A 20,269-nucleotide genomic window follows, 5' to 3' on the forward strand; every position below is an offset into this window, starting at 1 on the left:
GGAGGCTTTCCAAAAACGGAAGAAACGTTACCAGTGGAAGTGACTGCTGTGATGGGTACAGTGCTTAAAATGTAGTTCAGTGAGCAATAAGAATGTTGTAAGCAAAGTTCAGTTGTCCCACCCCCTCTTTTTTTTCCCTAGATTGTAATTTTTTTGTATAAAAAAAAATGTGGCTGTTTGATGTATATAAATTAATTATGAACTATATTATAGTATTTGTTTGATGTTCTAGCCATTCTCTGTGATACCACATTTCAGTGTAAAATTTCACTCATTATCTTTCTTGTTTTAAGGAATCTGTTAATGACCTTATGGCAACAATAGCAAAGCTCGATCGGAATGGTATTGAGGTGGTGCCTGAGACACAGAAAGTAGGTTCCAATGATGCACCACTGGTAGACAGCTCCACTGGACTCGATGAAACCTCTGGGCTGCCACTTTCAAATGGTGGTCTTGAGCAAGGTTTGTATTAAAAAGCACTTTGAAGTCACTGTGTTCTTTTTTTCTTAAATAGAAAATATAATAAAAATTATTGAACAGTTTCAAATCACTTGTATTAGACACAGTCTTCACATTAGCTACTAAGTTGTAAATGTGAGTAAGAAATAAAATTATTACCCAAGGCTTTTAGCTTATTTGTACTGAACTCATGCTTGTAAACCACCAGTATTTTTCATTTACTTCTGTAATAATATTGCTGTTTTGATATTTTTTAGCACACACTTGACTTCCTGAAAAATTTTGTGTGCTAAATGGTTTAGAGTACTTGTAGTAAGATTATTTTGTTTGTAGCTTTATTTGCATCAGCTCTTTTAAAGCATTTACTCTTTGGGTGTTGTTTTCAAGATCTTTGAGTTAATACTCATTGTCAGCAATGAAAGTGGGCTTGTGGCTAAAATGCATGTGTTTGGGAGGAGCTGATTTCATATGACTGTCTAATCGTCCTGTTACAAGTTTAATATGATACTGACTAGTCATGGATAAAGTACAAATAATGGAAGGTATAAGGGTAACCACTCCTCCTTAGTGATCGGGAGACACACAAATGAAATTGAGTCTGTTGCTGAACGCTTGGACGGGTGCCTCCTTCAGAGCTGATTAATGCAATCCACACGCACACACGTGTGGCTATGTTGTCGTGGGTGACTGCCGAATGAGGACAATTAGGCTACCATCCATGACAATGTAGCGCTCTCTCTCTCTCTCTCTCTCTCTCTCTCTCTCTCTCTCTCTGTGTGTGTGTGTGTGTGTGTGTGTGTGTGTGTGTGTGTGTGTGTGTGTGTGTGTTTTGAAGTCTCTCGCATGCATCTGTCTGTATATACAGGCTGATGTCAGGAACTGCTGTAGGGATTTTGATCCGGTTTTGACTAATAGATCAAGAGAAATGCTTTGTATGTAATTTATAAATATTTCATCAAAACTGTGTGAATTGTGATGAATTAAAGTTATTTTGTGAAAATGGTGCCATTGCCACCTAGTGAACAGCTGCCATAACTCGAGAGAGGAGCAGTGCCTTGAGGACACAGCAAGCAGGATCAAATTCACACCTGGTGTGTTGATCTAGCAATAGAGCATGTCGTTGGAAACTGAAAGGTCGTGGAGTCAAATCTCGGGTGGATCACTTTTTCCCACTATGCCTTTTAACCTAGCATTCACATCACAATGATGTGTAGATACACATTTAGAAATATGATGACAATTTCAGACCTAATTACTGCTTCCCTCGCATTAACACTCACAGCTTGCACTCTTAATTCACTGCAGTTCTTCATACAATGGACAGTGAGTTACTCAGCTTTAAAGTATTGTAATAAGTGTTGATTACTTACGAAGATATAACCACCTCATTATCAAATTACTTCAGCAGCTTTGCTTGAGTTACATACAGGATTTTCTTTCAGCAGTACAGCAGATTACTCAACTTTTGGCTTTCTGCCTTCCTTGAATCAAACCTTGATGTGGGCGTGATCCTTTGCACGACACGGCAAAGAAGTCTGCCATAAAGAGTCCATGACAAAGAATTGTGACAAAGAGTCCCAACAATGCAGCACTGTGTGTTCTAAGCTTCTCAAGAGAAGTGCTGTAAGACAAGCTAAACATGTATGTCATATGTGACTTTTTCTTATTTTTTCCACACACACACACACACACACACACACACACACACACACACACACACGATTCACATACAGTATTTACATTGGGTAAAAAAATGTTAACTTGCGTTACAAAGTACTCCCATTACTTCCATGAAATGTCACTGCAAACACCAATGCGATATGGAACATCCAACATTCATCCCTCCAGACAACTTTCCTGACATCCGCTGCTTGCATTGCTTCGTTCTCTGAAATTTATTCATAACTCTATGCAGTGGCCTGCCACATAAGTTGCCTGGCTGTAGATACAGGATGGCACAGTTAAAAGTACTCCACCCCCTTTAAATGTGCATGCAATGTTTTGACTTCTGAAATACAGTAAACAACAATGAAAATGCACAGTTTTGTGTAATAATTTATTGTTAGCATTCTTACGTCAATATTTCAGTTTATTACATCAGTCAAGTAATACATTTCTCTTTGCAGACTGCAAAGTGACTTTCTCTATAGAAGAAAGAATTGAAATTGTTGAAGCATATGTGAAAACAGGTTCGATAAATTAAACTCACAAAACTGTCGAGTATCTGGATAGAGGACTACCAGCAAAGAGAGCAATAAAAGTCTGTATAAAAACTGACGCACCCTCTGATCTGCGCAAAATTTAAAATGACAAAGAATTCCTTCAGTTCGCACACCAGAAGTTACTGCAGACATTTGCCAAAGACATTCAGAGTCCAAAGAAGTGTACACATAGAGTCTTAATTTGAAGCGATATTGTGTGATTGTTGTGCAGAAATTATGGGAAGATGACAGTCAGGAAAGTGTAGATTACTGCAGGTGGCTTTTGAATAGCATCACTGAAGGTTTGTTAGACGCTTTCCTTTACATCGTGAATGATGAAGCATGGTTTCATTTTGCCTGTCACGGGAATTCACAGAACGTGAGATACTGGGCAATGGAGAACCCTAACATTGTGTGTCAGCAACCAATCCATGATTAAAAATCAGCATTTGGTGTAGTCTAACAGGAATTCACATCATTGGACCATTATTTTTTGACACTACCTTCAACACAGCTGCATATATGGAAATTTTTGATACAGTTTGTATCCTAATCACTGAATACGAAAGATGGTACTGCTTCTTCCAGCAAGAAGGGGCAACATGCTACATGTTTTAGGTATCCTTGGAATGAATCCATGATGTCTTCACTGAAGAATGAATTGTCAGCAAACATTTATGGCCACCCGGGTCACCAGATCTAACAACATGTGATTATTCCCTATGGGGACACTAGAAGAGCCTGAATCCACACACAATACAGGAACTGAAAGACATCATCAACTGTGAAGTTGCACCCATTGATATCCAAACTTTTTGCCAGGTGTATCTGAATATGCTTTCAATTATCGAACAAATTCAAAGATGGCTGACATAGTGTTTAGTGCATCTGAGATTGTAAAACCGTTAAGATTATTAGACGCCAGGAAGGCATCTGGCCCAGACGGTATTCCTGTAAGATTTTATGTTGACTATGCTACAAATATAGCACCATAGCATCATCTATCGGAGATTATTGGAACAGCAGAAAGTTTCACATGACTGGAAGAAAGCCTAGGTCATAGCAATCTATAAAAAGGGTAGAAGATTGGATGCACATAATGACCGGCCAGTTCCACTGACATCGATTTATTGTAGAATCATGAAACATATTTTGTGTTCAGACATAATGAACTTTCTAGACTCTGAAAAGCTCATCTGCAGAAACCAGCATGGTTTTAGGAAACAGCGGTCATGCAAGACACAGCTGGCCCTCTTTGTGCATGATATACAACAGACTGTAGATACTGGCTCCCAGATTGATGCCATATTCCTCGACTTTCAAAAGCTTTTCAGCTCAATTCCCCACTGTCACTTGCTCCAAAAAGTGCGCGCTTACGATCTGCCCGGTGACTATGCGGTTGGATAGAAATTTTTCTATCAGACAGAGAGCAGTATGTCATTCTGAATGCGGAGACTTCAACAGAAACAAGTGTAACATCAGGTGTGCCCCAGGGCATTGTAATAGGTCTGCTGCTTTTTAAGATTTACATAAACAGTCTGGTTGATGGTATTGACAGCGGCATTAGACTGTTTGTCGATGATGCTGTAGTCTACAGGAAAGTAGTATCACACAAAGTTGTTAACAAATCAATGAGGATTTGCAGAAAATAAATGCGTGATGTAATGGCTGGCAGTTATCTCTCAATATTGTTAAGTGTACCCTACTGCGTATAACAAAGCGAAAATCCCCGCTAATGTACAAGTACAAAATAAATGCCCAATCTTTGGAATCGGTACATCCATCAAGTAACTGGGTGTAACTATTCGAAATGATCTCAAATGAAATGATCCAGATTACACAAGTAACAGGCAAGGCGAACTGTAGATTGTGGTTTATTGGTAGAATCCTGAAGTGATGCAGACCTTCAACAAAGGAAATTGCTTACAATACTCTAGTTTGTCCAGTCTTAGAGTATTGTTCGTGTGTCTGGAACCCTTACTGGTTGGGTCTGATTCAAGAGATTGAGAAGGTCCAAAGAAGAGTGTCAAGATTTGTGACTGGTACTCTTAGATATTGCAAGAGCGTTAGAAGTCTCATAGAAAGTTTGAAGTGGGACACACTTGCAGATAGAAAACACACTAAACAGAAGGGGCTGCTCACTAAATTCCAAAATCTGATCTTCGCTGAGGATGTAGAGCATATATTATTACCACCAACTTTCAGATCACGACTTGATCACCATTCAAAGATAAGGGAACTTAGAGCTTAGAGCTCATACTGAGACGTTCAGACAGTCATTTTTCCCTTGCGCAATCCGCGAGGAGTGGAACGGGGGGGGGGGGTATGACTTTGGCACAAATCACAAATAGTGCCCTCCGCCACACACCACACCGCTTGTTGGCTAACAGAGTATATATGTAGATGCTTAGACGTGCATAGCTATGTATTGATGTGGCAGGAGGTCACTTTCAGTGTCTTCAGTAAATGTATTTTTCACTGTAAAATAAATGGTTAGTCCAGTTCAGCTCTTGGTTTCTGTAATTTCACTGTATTTCCTTTGTACTTACATGGGGTACTTTTATCTGTGCCAACCTGTGCTTAATGCTACCTTCGCGCAGCCAGACTAGGTCATTAATTGTATTAATATAAGTTAATGTTGTTTTAGGGCATTACAGTGTGCACTATCTAAAACTGCCCATTCAACAAGGCAATGGCTAAGTTTCTCATAGCTAATAGCATCTTTTTAAGCAATATGTTCAACTGTAGTTAAAAGAGGAAAAAAAAAGAAATATGCTTCTGACAATTGGGAAAATTACATTATTTATATATTTATTACCAAGCTTCCTTTTTTAATGTTATTCACATACCTATAAGTTATCAAACACACAAATTTCATCAAACAATGGAAAATTCATGATGGAATAATGAGAGTATTATGAAAAGGATAAATTGCTACTCACCATATAGTGCAGATGCTCAATCGCAGATAGACACAACATGTTGTTGTTGTTGTTGTTGTTGTCTTCAGTCCTGAGACTGGTTTCATGCAGCTCTCCATGCTACTCTATCCTGTGCAAGCTGCTTCATCTCCCAGTACCTACTGCAACCTACATCCTTCTGAATCTGCTTAGTGTACTCATCTCTCGGTCTCCCTCTACGATTTTTACCCTCCACGCTGCCCTCCAATGCTAAATTTGTGATCCCTTGATGCCTCAAAACATGTCCTACCAACCGATCCCTTCTTCTAGTCAAGTTGTGCCACAAACTTCTCTTCTCCCCAATCCTATTCAATACCTCCTCATTAGTTACGTGATCTATCCACCTTATCTTCAGTATTCTTCTGTAGCACCACATTTCGAAAGCTTCTATTCTCTTCTTGTCCAAACTAGTTATCGTCCATGTTTCACTTCCATACATGGCTACACTCCAAACAAATACTTTCAGAAACGACTTCCTGATACATAAATCTATATTCGATGTTAACAAATTTCTCTTCTTCAGAAACGCTTTCCTTGCCATTACCAGTCTACATTTTATATCCTCTCTACTTCGACCATCATCAGTTATTTTACTTCCTAAATAGCAAAACTCCTTTACTACTTTAAGTGTCTCATTTCCTAATCTAATTCCCTCAGCATCACCCGATTTAATTTGACTACATTCCATTATCCTCGTTTTGCTTTTGTTAATGTTCATCTTATATCCTTCTTTCAAGACACTGTCCATTCCGTTCAACTGCTCTTCCAGGTCCTTTGCTGTCTCTGACAGAATTACAATGTCTTCGGCGAACCTCAAAGTTTTTACTTCTTCTCCATGAATTTTAATACCTACTCCAAATTTTTCTTTTGTTTCCTTTACTGCTTGCTCAGTATACAGATTGAATAACATCGGGGAGAGGCTACAACCCTGTCTCACTCCTTTCCCAACCACTGCTTCCCTTTCATGCCCCTCGACTCTTATTACTGCCATCTGGTTTCTGTACAAATTATAAATAGCCTTTCGCTCCCTGTATTTTACCCCTGCCACCTTTAGAATTTGAAAAAGAGTATTCCAGTCAACATTGTCAAAAGCTTTCTCTAAGTCTACAAATGCTACAAACGTAGGTTTGCCTTTTCTTAATCTTTCTTCTAAGATAAGTCGTAAGGTCAGTATTGCCTCACGTGTTCCAACATTTCGACGGAATCCAAACTGATCCTCCCCGAGGTCTGCATCTACCAGTTTTTCCATTCGTCTGTAAAGAATTCGCGTTAGTATTTTGCAGCCGTGGCTTATTAAACTGATAGTTCGGTAATTTTCACATCTGTCAGCACCTGCTTTCTTTGGGATTGGAATTATTATATTCTTCTTGAAGTCTGAGGGTATTTCGCCTGTCTCATACATCTTGCTCACCAGATGGTAGAGTTTTGTCATGACTGGCTCTCCCAAGGCCGTCAGTAGTTCTAATGGAATGTTGTCTACTCCGGGGGCCTTGTTTCGACTCAGGTCTTTCAGTGCTCTGTCAAACTCTTCACGCAGTATCGTATCTCCCATTTCATCTTCATCTACATCCTCTTCTATTTCCATAATATTGTCCTCAAGTACATCGCCCTTGTATAAACCTTCTATATACTCCTTCCACCTTTCTGCCTTCCCTTCTTTGCTTAGAACTGGGCTGCCATCTGAGCTCTTAATATTCATACACGTGGTTCTCTTCTCTCCAAAGGTCTCTTTAATTTTCCTGTAGGCAGTATCTATCTTACCCCTAGTGAGATAAGCTTCTACATCCTTGCATTTGTCCTCTAGCCATCCCTGTTTAGCCATTTTGCACTTCCTGTCGATCTCATTTTTGAGACGTTTGTATTCCTTTTTGCCTGCTTCATTTACTGCATTTTTATATTTTCTCCTTTCATCAATTAAATTCAATATTTCTTCTGTTACCCAAGGATTTCTAGCAGCCCTCGTCTTTGTACCTACTTTATCCTCTGCTGCCTTCACTACTACATCCCTCAGAGCTACCCATTCTTCTTCTACTGTATTTCTTTCCCCTATTCCTGTCAATTGTTCCCTTATGCCCTCTCTGAAACTCTGTACAACCTCTGGTTCTTTCAGTTTATCCAGGTCCCATCTCCTTAATTTCCCACATTTTTGCAGTTTCTTCAGTTTTAATCTACAGGTCATAACCAATAGATTGTGGTCAGAGTTCACATCTGCCCCTGGAAATGTCTTACAACTTAAAACCTGGTTCCTAAATCTCTGTCTTACCATTATATAATCTATCTGATACCTTTTAGTATCTCCAGGGTTCTTCCACGTATACAACCTTCTTTCGTGATTCTTAAACCAAGTGTTAGCTATGATTAAGTTGTGCTCTGTGCAAAATTCTACTAGGCGGCTTCCTCTTTCATTTCTTAGCCCCAATCCATATTCACCTACTATGTTTCCTTCTCTCCCTTTTCCTACACTCGAATTCCAGTCACCCATTACTATTAAATTTTCGTCTCCCTTCACTATCTGAATAATTTCTTTTATTTCATCGTACATTTCTTCAATTTCTTCATCATCTGCAGACCTAGTTGGCATATAAACTTGTACTACTGTAGTAGGTGTGGGCTTTGTATCTATCTTGGCCACAATAATGCGTTCACTATGCTGTTTGTAGTAGCTTACCCGCATTCCTATTTTCCTATTCATTATTAAACCTACTCCTGCATTACCCCTATTTGATTTTGTGTTTATAACCCTGTAGTCACCTGACCAGAAGGTTTGTTCCTCCTGCCACCGAACTTCACTAATTCCCACTATATCTAACTTTAATCTATCCATTTCCCTTTTTAAATTTTCTAACCGTACACAACATAAAGACTGCCAAATAAGTAAGCTTTTGGTGAAAAAGGCCTGCATTGGAATTAGACAGCACACACACACACACACACACACACACACACACACACACACACACACACACACACACATATGACCACAGTCTATGTCTGCTGAGGCCAGACTGCGAGCTGTAGCGCATGCCGGGGGAAGCAATCTGGATGGTGGGCGTTAGAAAAATGCTGGGGTGGGGAGGGAGAGGGATAGCTGGGTAGAGGTGGGGGGATGGTAAAGTACTGCTTGTGGGGGCGTACAGGGACAAGTTGGAGAGAGAATGGGGCAGCTAGGTGCAGTCACAAGAATAGACAGGGGGAGGGGGGGGGGGTGGCAGTGGAAAAGGAGAGAGGGAAAAAAAGACTGTTGGTGCATTGGTGGAATAGAGGGCTGTGGGATGCTGGAATGGGAACAGGGAAGGAGATAGGTGGATGTAAGACAATGACTAATAAACGTTTAGGTGAGGTGGGGAGGAGCATAGGATATACAGCAGTGAGAGTTCCCACCAATTCTGGAAAGTTGGTGTTCATTTGAACATTCCAGCTGGCACAGGCTGTGAACCAGTCTTTAAAAGGAAGAACATTGTATTGGGCAGATTGCTCAGCAACTATGTGGCCAGCTGTTTCTTTTCCACAGTTTGTCGGTGGTCGGTCATGCCGACAGACAGCTTGTTGATTGTCATGCCAATATAGAATGCAGCACTGTGGTTTAGCTTAGCTTGTGGATCACATGACTGATTTCACATATACTTCCACCTCTGGTGGGATAGATGGTGCATGTGTTGTAGGTGGTGATTGGAAGGATTTCATCAGTTAGTTTTATCTATTCTCATTAACCTATTCTAATGCTATACTTAATTAAATTTTTTGATTACAGTCATTTTGATTGGTGCTTTAATTGTTCTTCAAAACATAGTTGTTGGTTTAATTAACAATTTTTCAGGTAACCTATTACGACATTATAATATTCATATATTTCTGTTTCCTCTTGTAATTAAAAATTTCCCTATTAGCTGATGTAGATTTCCATGTGTTGTTTACTCCAAGAACAGCTTAAAAACTTAGGGAGCAAAATACATTATGTCTTATAAGGATGTTAGTGTTTACAGTTATTAAATGTTTTGATGGGATGACTGTGAATGCAAGTCACAGTGATAGTTTTGAGACAGCCTGTGTTACACTCAGGTGCTTTGCTTGATAGAAAACTGGCTAACTAGGGCATCATTCACAAATAACACATGTGAGTTTCAACTCTCTATGTTGTTTAATCATCAGTTGTCACTCACAACACACTTGGTGATAAAGTATTTTAGTTGTAGCAGTTAATGCAGTGCATCACAAATCTCATTGACTATAGACTGTGCATACTTTCAGCAGAATCAAATTCTCCTCGACTAAATCAGATAATTTAGGAACAACATAAATCACGTCTTAGTTGTAGGATGCCTCTATATTTCTCGAATGGAACAAATATGTTCATCTCGTCCCCATGTTTCATCTTGTCGACAGTTTTATTTGACTACTCAGTGAGTTCAGATTGCAGATGCCTTAGGGGTGTGTTGTAAACTTCAAAATATTTCTAGTTGATGAAAACTGCAGTGATTAAGTAGGCACATAGGAATAATAAGTTGATGCCTCAGGCATTGCTGCAACTAATTATGTGTGTGATGTTTGCTGCAAGGAAAATGTGAATAGCAAGTTATGCATATCACTAAAATATATAGAAACTCAGATCATGAGTCGTGTATGCACGGAACAGTATTCTGTTGTGGTGTTTCTGGAAAACATCTCATAGCAGCTAAAAATATTACATCAACTGCAGATGTACTCTTCAGATTTAAGTATTAGAAACACCTTTTTTGTGTGTCCTAGAAGTGTCAGGATAAAATTTCCCTGATGTATGGGTCAAATACAGTATGAAATCTGGTAAAGATGGAGTGGCCCAAGTAGGGCTGTATAAGTAAGAATGGCACTTTGTGCAACTCACGTTTTTCTTTCTTTCTTTTTCCCCCCAGTTGAAGGTGAGGGCACATTTTTGATACAACTCATATCAGTAGTGCAGTGATTATAATGTGTTCAGTAAGCTCATTGAATGTTTTGGTGTAAGGTGATTTGGCAGTAATGAATAGTCATACACATCAGGGTCTTATTGGTACCATAAAAATTGGTTATAATCAGGCTGTTGATTATAAATTTTAGTGGAGATGAAATTATGATACAAAAAATAGTGCTCGGCATGTATGTTGTACTGAAAAGCTTTAAACAGTCAACATTTTTTATATGAAAGAATGCAGCTCCATGATAATTTTCTGCAGCTTCTTGAAGTACATAGATGAGGACAGTTTGAAACGAGGTGCAGTCAATAACAGTTGTTGAACTGTACTATTAATGTGTTTGCATCATATTTGAGACAAGATGTGATATTACTTCATGACATAGTTCCAGTTTGGTTATACTATTTTTTTTTTTTTTTTTTTTTTTTTTCTTTGCAGAACCACAGAAGGATGATCCGAATGAAGATTGGTGTGCTGTGTGTATGGATGGTGGTGAGCTAGTATGCTGTGACAAATGTCCAAAGGTCTTCCACGTTAACTGCCACATTCCTCATCTCAAAGCAATTCCTGCGTAAGAGTTATTTTTTGTGATGCTATGTATAAAAACAAAAAGAACAAATATTTTTAAATATAAAGCATTTTTGTGGTTCTTTTTGCCATTGTCGTGTCTGTCTCAATCTTGGATAGAGCAACAGGGGTTCATGATAAACTGAATTCAGCCGATTTTATCAAAGTGAAGGAGGACCTGATTGTCTGACTAGAATTTCAGAACCGCATGTGCAGGATTGAAGGATAGCGAGGAGGATAAGTGACATCAGATTTATTTCCAAATATTATTTACAAAGCTAACTTCCCTAGCTGAGGTGGTAGTATGTTGGGTGCCATGTCCTTACACAATGACAGTGACTTTTATCACCATTCTGTCCGCTTACTGAAACTCTTGTATATAAATTCTAAGACCAGCAGAGCCCTTGTTACTATCTTATTTGCAGCAAGTTCAGCTAAACACTCTGTCTGCTTCAGTCCGTGACTGCTTCTCCATCTAACCCGTACTGTCTACTGACATATCTCTCAGCATGTACATCTCCTGGCCAAATCTGCCTACATGTTTCTAACTTTGCTCTGGACTCAGCTCTGGTCCTCTCTTTTTGTTCGCCTTCCTCTTTGACCCTACCAGTCCTTGACATAGCTTCAAAGGCTTCACATAGCATTATTGGCTATGTGTTATTCTTCAGATATCTTCCAGAGGCTAAGTGAAGTTTTTATCCCATTGTCATCTATGGATTCCCTTCATGAAATCTGTCTCGTAGCTTCTTGTGTTATTGCCTAGCTCTTCCTTCCTTAAATCTGTTTCCTTATTTATTGCACAGGTCTTCTCTGGTCCATGGCCTAGGACCTCAAGCATGTGGTCATTTGTCCTATCTGTGTTTGCTTCTGTTCCTATGCTAAGACTCTGTTTTTATTTAGTTAACTCTGATATTTTTACTAGTACTTATTTTTCGCTGCAGATGTGACGCCTCTCCCCTTTGAAAAATTGGCATTATCCTTCAGAGTGGTGTCAATTACTTGGTTATTATTATTATTTTTTTTATTTTGCCCATAGTTACAACAGTATAACAATTACACTTAAAGATTATTGTATGATTACAATGATTGTTCTGAGATACAATACTGTGATTTACAGAATTCAAAAATGATCTTACAATACTTGTCCCGAAATAAAATACATGACATAGTCACAGAAGAACAATTACAACAAACATTTTTTATCGTGATTACAATAATTGTCTTGAAATAGGACACATGAACTTCACATCATCATCATAATCAGTGTTCTGCCAAAAGGCAGGTTTTCACATGGTAGTTCTCCAGGCTGTCCAGTCTTCTGCCATCCTCTTCAGGTCTGCATAATTTCCCCTTCCCTGTGTGTCATCTATCATCTTGTATCTCTTTCTTCCTCTCTGTCTTCCCCCACAAACAAATCCTTCCAAAGCATCTGTTAGTAAGCACTCCCTTCTCAATGAATGTCCCAACCTGTTCTTTTTCCTTCCTCTTACTACCTTCAGCAGACATCTTCTCTCACCAACCCTTTCCAATACTCTTTCATTACTCACTCTTTCCATCCAGCTTATTCTCTCCATTCTCCTCCACATCCACATCTCAAATGCTTCTAACCTTTTTTCATCCTCTCGTCTCAGCATCCATGTTTCTGCCCCATGTATGGTCCCACACTCCAGACAAAACATTTGCCAAGCCTTCTTTCTGTTGAATGCCTCCTTCGCTATGGCAATTCGAGTTTTCACCTCCTGGTGACACCTCAAGTCTTCAGTTATTGTGCTTCCAAGATATTTAAATTCACTTACTTGGCTAATGGTAGATTGTCATATTTTAATATTGGACTGCCTGCGTCTTGTATTGATGGCCGTACTCTTTGTTTTTGCTGTGTTTATTTGCATCCCATATTCGACACAAGCTTCATTCAGATCTTTCAGCATGTTATTCCCTGTCCACTCACTTTCTGCCACTAATACCATGTCATCAGCAAATCTTATACATTCTATTCTCTTTCCACCAATACATATTCCTCTTTTCCCATCTAAGCTTCACATAGTTCAGACATCAGTCTACCATGGTTGCAACATTTGTCCTCCTTCAGTTTAATATCTGTTCCTTAAGGATACTGACTCATCTTGGTCTTTAGAACTCCTTACGTATACTACTTTATCCTTCGTCTTTTTTGTTTTAATGCACTAATATAAAAGGTTATCATGGAGTGAAGATGAACAAAGCATTAGTTCTTTGAAATTGACTCTTACAAAAAGTGCCGACTGGGACCTTTTTGACTGGATTGTTTGCTTCTGCACAAAACTTTTTGTTCCGAGATGGCCTTTATTTTCTGGGTTTGGCTGTATTCAGTATATCAGGAATGATTGTTCTGTTGAAGAGCAGCAGCATTTTCTCACTGGTGATCTGAATGTGTTGCCATCTTAGAGAGTTTCTAGACAAACCAGAATTTTGACCGTCAGACAAGAGGGGAGAGATACAGGGAAACAAGCCCCGCTTCCCTTTAGTGGGACTGACATTGTTACAGATATCACCAATCTCTTCTAGTGTTGTGAGGGTGGTAATTGAAATATGTTATAGACCAGGATTAGTCACTTCACATTTTTCAAAATAAGAAAACCACAAGCAGTGCATGACACAAGACATTCGGAGACAGCAATGGGCAATTGTTTGTTGAGGTTAGCAGTGTATTGTTAACGATGTAGTTCAGATCCAATGTCTAGCGGCATTTGATGCGACCACAGTGCAAAACATCCGCCACCTAATTTGATACAGTAAAAGTTTCCACAACATGTCATCTTTTGAACTTTGGCTAACAAACAAATGTATGGTTTCTTTGTTTTAAAATGCTAGGTGCCACAATTGAGTACTGCTACATCACATTACATGACATTATCTTCAATAGACCATTCAACTGTTCACAATTGGAATGACACCAGATCATTGTGCACATTGATTCATCATTGCGTTTGTACACTTTCTATTTTGAAAACAAGTTCTTACACGCATTATATTTCCAAATTGGGTTTGCCAGATGATTTAACCAGTAACTGAAAATTGGTTATATTTTCGATATTTATATGCAGAAAATACAATTTGGTACAAAATACTGTCTATTAAATAATTTTGTGCTTTCACATTTTGAGGCAAAATTCACATCTATTTCACATTTATTGCAAAATACGAATTTTGCCAGTCCCTAGTCGTAACAGAAAAATGTGGTAAGTATCTGGAGTGTCCCATCTGCTCCTGCTGCTCATCAACTGTTATTTCTAGAGTATCTAAACTTTTTCCCACAATTTTCAAGTCTAGTTGAGAAAACACATGCTGTAATTGTAATTCTATACCTAACAAGGAAATCAAACAATGGAAAGTCCAGGATGGAATGTAACAATATTATGAAAAGGATAGTTGCTGCTCACCATATAGCGGAGATGCTGAGTCACAGGTAGCTACAACAAAAAGACTGCCAGAAAGTTGCTTTCGACCAACAAGGCCTTCATCGGGAATAGACTACACACACACACACACACACACACACACACACACACACACACACACACACACACACACATCATGCAAATGCTACTCTCACACACAAGATCACCATCTCTAGCTGAGGCCTATCCTTGCTTTGCTTTTGTTGATGTTCATCTTATATCCTCCTTTCAAGACACTGTCCATTCTATTCAGCTGTGCTTCCAGGTCCTTTGCTGTCTCTGACAGAATTACAATGTCATTGGCAAACTTCAAAGTTTTTATTTCTTCTCCGTGGATTTTAATTCCTACTCCAAATTTTTCTTTTGTTTCCTTTACTGCTTGCTCAGTAGATAGATTGAATAACATCAGGGATGGGCTACAACCACGTCTCACTCCCTTCCAAAACACTGCTTCCCTTTCAAGCCTCTTGACTTTTATAGCTGCCATCTGGTTTCTGTACAAATTGTAAATAGTCTTTCGCTCCCTGTATTTTACCCCTGCTACCTTCAGAATTTGAAAGAGAGTATTCCAATCAACATTGTCAAAAGCTTTCTCTAAGTCTACAAATGCTAGAAACATATGTTTACCTTTCCTTAATCTAAGATTAGTTGTAGGGTCAGTATTGCCACACGTGTTCCAACATTTCTTTGGAATCCAAACTGGTCTACCCCGAGGTCGGCTTTTACCAGTTTTGCCTTTCGTCTGTAAATAATTAGTGTTGGATTTTGCAGCTGTGACTTATTAAACTGATAGTTTGGTAATTTTCACTCCTGTCAGCACTGCTTTGTTTGGGATTGGAATTATTATATTCTTCTTGAAGTCTGAGGGCATTTCGCCTGTCTCATACATCTAGCTCACCAGATGGTAGAGTTTTGTCATGGCCGGCTCTCGCAAGGCTATCAGTAGTTCTAATGGAATGTTGTCTACTCTCGAGGTTCTTGTTCTGACTTAGGTCTTTCAGTGTCAAATTCGTCATGCAGATTGGTATTTATGTTAATTTCATGCTATCCTAACAAAGTTTGACAGTAAAAAGCTTTTGGGAAAGAAAAAAGAGGTCCAATTTTTGTGAAGTAATTTGTCTGAAAGCCTGAATCATGGTTGATAAGGGAAACATTTGAAACACATTTAACATAAAATTTTTTTTTTTTTAATGAGTACTAGAAGAAATTTGTGTTGTGGAATTTCACTCAGTGGTCTCCTTACATCACTAATGTAAGAATGTCTCAGCTGCTGTACATTATTTCGACTATCATTCAAAAACACATCAAATGTTTCTCTGGTATATCTGGGTTCTTACTTTAGAAAAATCATTTCACAATACATTTGACGTGTTCTTTCAATTATTTTTTAAATTTTTGCTGTAGTAGTCAAACAATGAAAAATTGTGTGTACGTTAAACAATCAAAATAAGATATATTTATCTTTTGTCTACAGGGAAAGTGAAACATGGCAATGTCTTTTGTGTACCGAGCTGAGGGACTACCTGAGTAACATGAAGAATTCATTGGACCCTAGAGGGAGAGAACTGTCGAAATCTGAGCAGAAACTAGCTGAGAGAATGCTTCTGGAACTTTACTGCCAGTATGAACCCAGCTTGCATTTCAGAGAGGTTGTGGGACCAGAGGTGAGATATTTTCTTGTACCCATGTTTATGATAGTGCCGTCTTTTTGTCACCGAAATGTACAGTAAATATTACGTGTACTGCGGTTATCAAAACAATAATAATTGTTGTTATTAATTGCTAGTACTTACAAACTATGGCCAAATAAAAATATTATTAATTGTTTGACTTTTGTTTGACTCTTGGAGCTGTACTGGTCTTCCTTTCTATGTATTTTTCCATTCTGTCTCTATACTGTTTTCTCAGTCCCTGAGAGAGAATTATTGCCAATTTCTCTCTCTCTCTCTCTCTCTCTCTCTCTCTCTCTCTCTCTCTCTGTGTGTGTGTGTGTGTGTGTGTGTGTGTGTGTGTGTGTGTGTGTGTGTGCGCGCGCGCGCGCGCAGGTGTGGCGAGCTGATGCCCAATAGCATTCCTATCCATTGGGTTCAGATCAGGTTGGTGGCCAAGACATCAATATGAGCCTACAATCTCATTTCTCAAACCATTATAGCATGAGTCAAGTCTTGAGGCATGGAAATTATCATGCTGGAAGATGCCTTTGTCATCAGGGAAGACATTGATCATGAATGGATGTAGGTATCAGTAAGAAAGTTCACTTAAGCCACAACTGTCACAGTGTCTTCCATTAGTACTGCAGATTCAATGGAAGCCTGCATGAATATCCCCCGTAGCATAATACTTCTCCCCATTACTTATCTGACCAGGTGACAGGTTTCCATTGACCCACAGTGCAGCCTTGGATTATCCCATGCCCACTGCAATCATAATTTACTGTGTCTATGGGTCAGCATGAGAGCACATAGTGATTGTCTGCTGCGAAGCATCCTGATCGACAACATACGCTGAACAGTGTGTTCTGAAACACTTGTGCTTGCACCAGCAGTGTAATCCGTAATCAGATCTCCCACAGATCATTCCTTATCCTGCTTTACAGAGTTGGCAACCCTCTGACCTCAATGTTCCATGATGGGTCATAGACATCCAACATCTAGTCAACTAGTCATGGTTTTGCTGTCCTTCAACCGCTCACTATAAATTGTCTCAACAGTGGCACATCAATAACTAACCAGCTTCAAAGTTTCTGAAATTCTCATTCAAGGGCCAGGACCTTACTCCTGTGTCCTTTGTCAAGCTCGGTTATACCAGTGGATTTCCTCATTTTGCGGCCAATACCGAGAACTACCATCCAATGTCTTTAACATCTGTGTGTTGTAGAATCCTAGAACATATTTTGAGCTTGAACATGATGAGGTATCTTGAGCAGAAAAATCTCTTCCACACCAACCATGGTGACTTCTGAAAACGTCAGTCATGTGGAAACCGACTTACAGTTTCCTCACTTGACATCTTGAAAGCCTCGGATAGTCAGATGCAATAGTTTATTAACATTGAAAATTTGCAATAAATGTACATAACTTCTTTAGTAGTTGGATGTATGGCATTGAAGTCCTATATCTAACACATGTAGTTAACTATTCCCTATTGCTCTGTAAGTAGTGGTTGCTATATGAGAATTGTAATCACTGTAGAACTTCACAATTGTGTATAGAAGAGATGGAACTGCATTAGCCTCTGAACGGAACTGCCAGAACCATGCTCCATAGCCTAATTGGAGGAACTGTTAGAGTTATGACAGAACTGAGCGAGTGTCAGTGGTGCATCGACTTCTGTCCGTGTTGGCAAAAGAATCTCCATGTGCACCCGTATTTTGCAGAAGCAGAGTAGGCCACAGTTGACAGTGCTCTCCATAGCACCTGGCAACCCTATCGGCAGATGGATATGATGCACTGACGGACATGGTTTGGAAGAAGGAGATAGTCTTGAAGGCTGCTGTGTAGAACTGAGGAGGTGCTGGCAAGTGATGTGCTTTTGTGTGGTGGTGGATTTCTGTGTTACTGCTGTGTACCCCTTGAGCAATGTACAAATCACCTTCCCTGGAGGGCAAGCCGTCGAAGCTGAATGGCTTCATTAATATCCTGCTTCCATTCAAATGCAAATTCTGTGCATGCACTCACCTTGCCTCCATTGGCATTTTCCCATGGCACTGTGAAAAACCTAGTCAGTACCACTGTGAGGTGGTGACCGGTCGAGTCTTAAACATTTTTATGTTTTTTTGTATGAAGTATGAGCACTGCATCCACTTCCATCGGTTCCTCGCCGGCTGTGTGCAGCTGGGCACTATTGCCGGCTGCACTGGTGGGACGGCTGCCATCAGCATCAGCAGGTTCCTCAGACAGCTGACTGCATACAGGTCTTCTGATTTTGTAAAAGAAGGCAGCGTAGGAGGTCTCCCTCTAAGCGTGTGAGTGCAGTGCAGTCTGATTTGATTTTTATGGCCCATTGTGACACCACGTGAACATTTAAATTTAAATAGTACACAGCCAACCTGTTCTGTATATGTATCAGGTACCCCTGTTTTTGTACATTTTAATGGGTACTAGATCACTTAGTTTTTAAAAAAATGTGTTTCGACTGTTATCGTAAATCTCTGTGTGCCTTCAACCAAAGGGATTGCAAATATGCTTCTGTAAATTCAGTTTGGCAAAGTGCACATCACCAACTAATTTTGACATCATTTTTTCCACCTTGGGAATTGAATAAGAGTCAGTAATAAAGTGGGTTCTGGATTTGCACCATGAGCAGTTCTGTTACTTTACCATTCGCTAATGGTTGTGGCTTCAATAACTTCATTTTCTTTGCTTTATTTTATCTTTTAATGGAAAGGAAATGTTGCTTGCTTCACAGAATTTTGCCACTGCAGTTGACTTCATCATCATGTGTGCCTTGTAACATTTAGTTCTACTTGTTACTTTCGAACAAAAATATCACCTTTTTGGAACAGATGTGTTAAATCCCATTCAGAACATCAGTTTGAATTTGATTCACTTCTTCATGAATGGTGAAGCCCAAAGCATAGATGAGATCCAGGCCTAGCAAATTTGTTGCTTCATTTGAATTTAGAACTAAGATTGTAGCTTGTTTTGTAAACTGTCTATATATAATATCTGTTGTAAATTGTTCTTTCTCTGGAATCTGCTGATTGCTGTAACTGAACGGTTAACTTTGAAAACCTGTTAACTTTGGTGATCCCAATTTCTAGTATGACTAGAAATTGATGACCCTTTGTCAATCCTAAAGTTGATCAGCACATTGTCAACTCAGATAATGACTTTTTACTGACAGAAAATATGACATTCACATGACACTTTGTCTTTGGAAGTTTTTGAATTTGCATATGTTAATTATGAACGATACTTGCCTTCTTATGGTTGACTACAGCAGTATGTTTGAGCATCTGATGTTTTTGTTAGTTGTGCTTCGTTTTTTAAACCTCTGCCCTATGTCTGGTATTTTGACAATAATTGCAATGTGTTACCTGATAGAAACAAGTGTCCCTTCTGTGGTTTACACCACAGTGTGAATAAAATTGTAATTCAGCATTTCTGAACTTGTTTACTGCCTATTTCAGTCAAATAACGTACTCACTCTAGTCAAATAATGTACTCACTCTGTATTTTCTGGATCGGTCCTCGTCAGTCAGTTAGCCAATGCTGGTTGTTGACTCGCAGTGAACACATCAGCATCCTTGCACTGTACGTTTCAGCAGCTATAGGCAATTGTTCATATGCCCAAATTAATGGCAGTCTTGGAAAGAAGGATTTGTTAGGCTAAGCAGGCCCTTCTTTAATTTATTACCAGGGAAGTGCTTGATAAGCATATCCTGAAGTATAGAATATGCATAAGATTTCTTAAACACGTCATCTCCACAATGAAATTTAAACTCTCTAGTTAAGCCCTGTAATTGAGTACTCCACTCCTTATAATTTTGATTTAACTTCCTAAAACATTGAAAAAAATCCTCTGTCTGGCAGCAACAACATGGACTTGAGACTCATGATACTTCTCAAGAATATCTTTAATGGCAGAATGGAGAGGTTTACAGGCTGGTGACAGTGTCTGGAGGAGTTGAAATATCAGTGGGGTCTGCATATGATACTGAAAATGCTTTTGTTTCTACGTCAGCTGATATGTGGTACATAATGGAGTGCTGCTCC

General features: G+C 39.2%; 1 protein-coding gene across 2 annotated transcripts in view; it reads left to right on the top strand.

The window, feature by feature from the left end:
* Positions 1-20,269, top strand: part of LOC126281260 (transcription intermediary factor 1-beta) — a 124,995-nt gene that overhangs the window by 61,035 nt on the left and 43,691 nt on the right. For both annotated transcript variants that reach the window (XM_049980062.1, XM_049980063.1), the window contains exons 11-13: positions 294-462; positions 10,987-11,119; positions 16,027-16,216. In XM_049980062.1, the coding sequence (XP_049836019.1) occupies positions 294-462; positions 10,987-11,119; positions 16,027-16,216 (492 nt within the window). The remainder of the gene's footprint in view (positions 1-293; positions 463-10,986; positions 11,120-16,026; positions 16,217-20,269) is intronic.

The sequence above is a fragment of the Schistocerca gregaria genome, chromosome 7 (assembly GCF_023897955.1).
Source record: "Schistocerca gregaria isolate iqSchGreg1 chromosome 7, iqSchGreg1.2, whole genome shotgun sequence".
Lineage (NCBI taxonomy): Eukaryota > Metazoa > Arthropoda > Insecta > Orthoptera > Acrididae > Schistocerca > Schistocerca gregaria.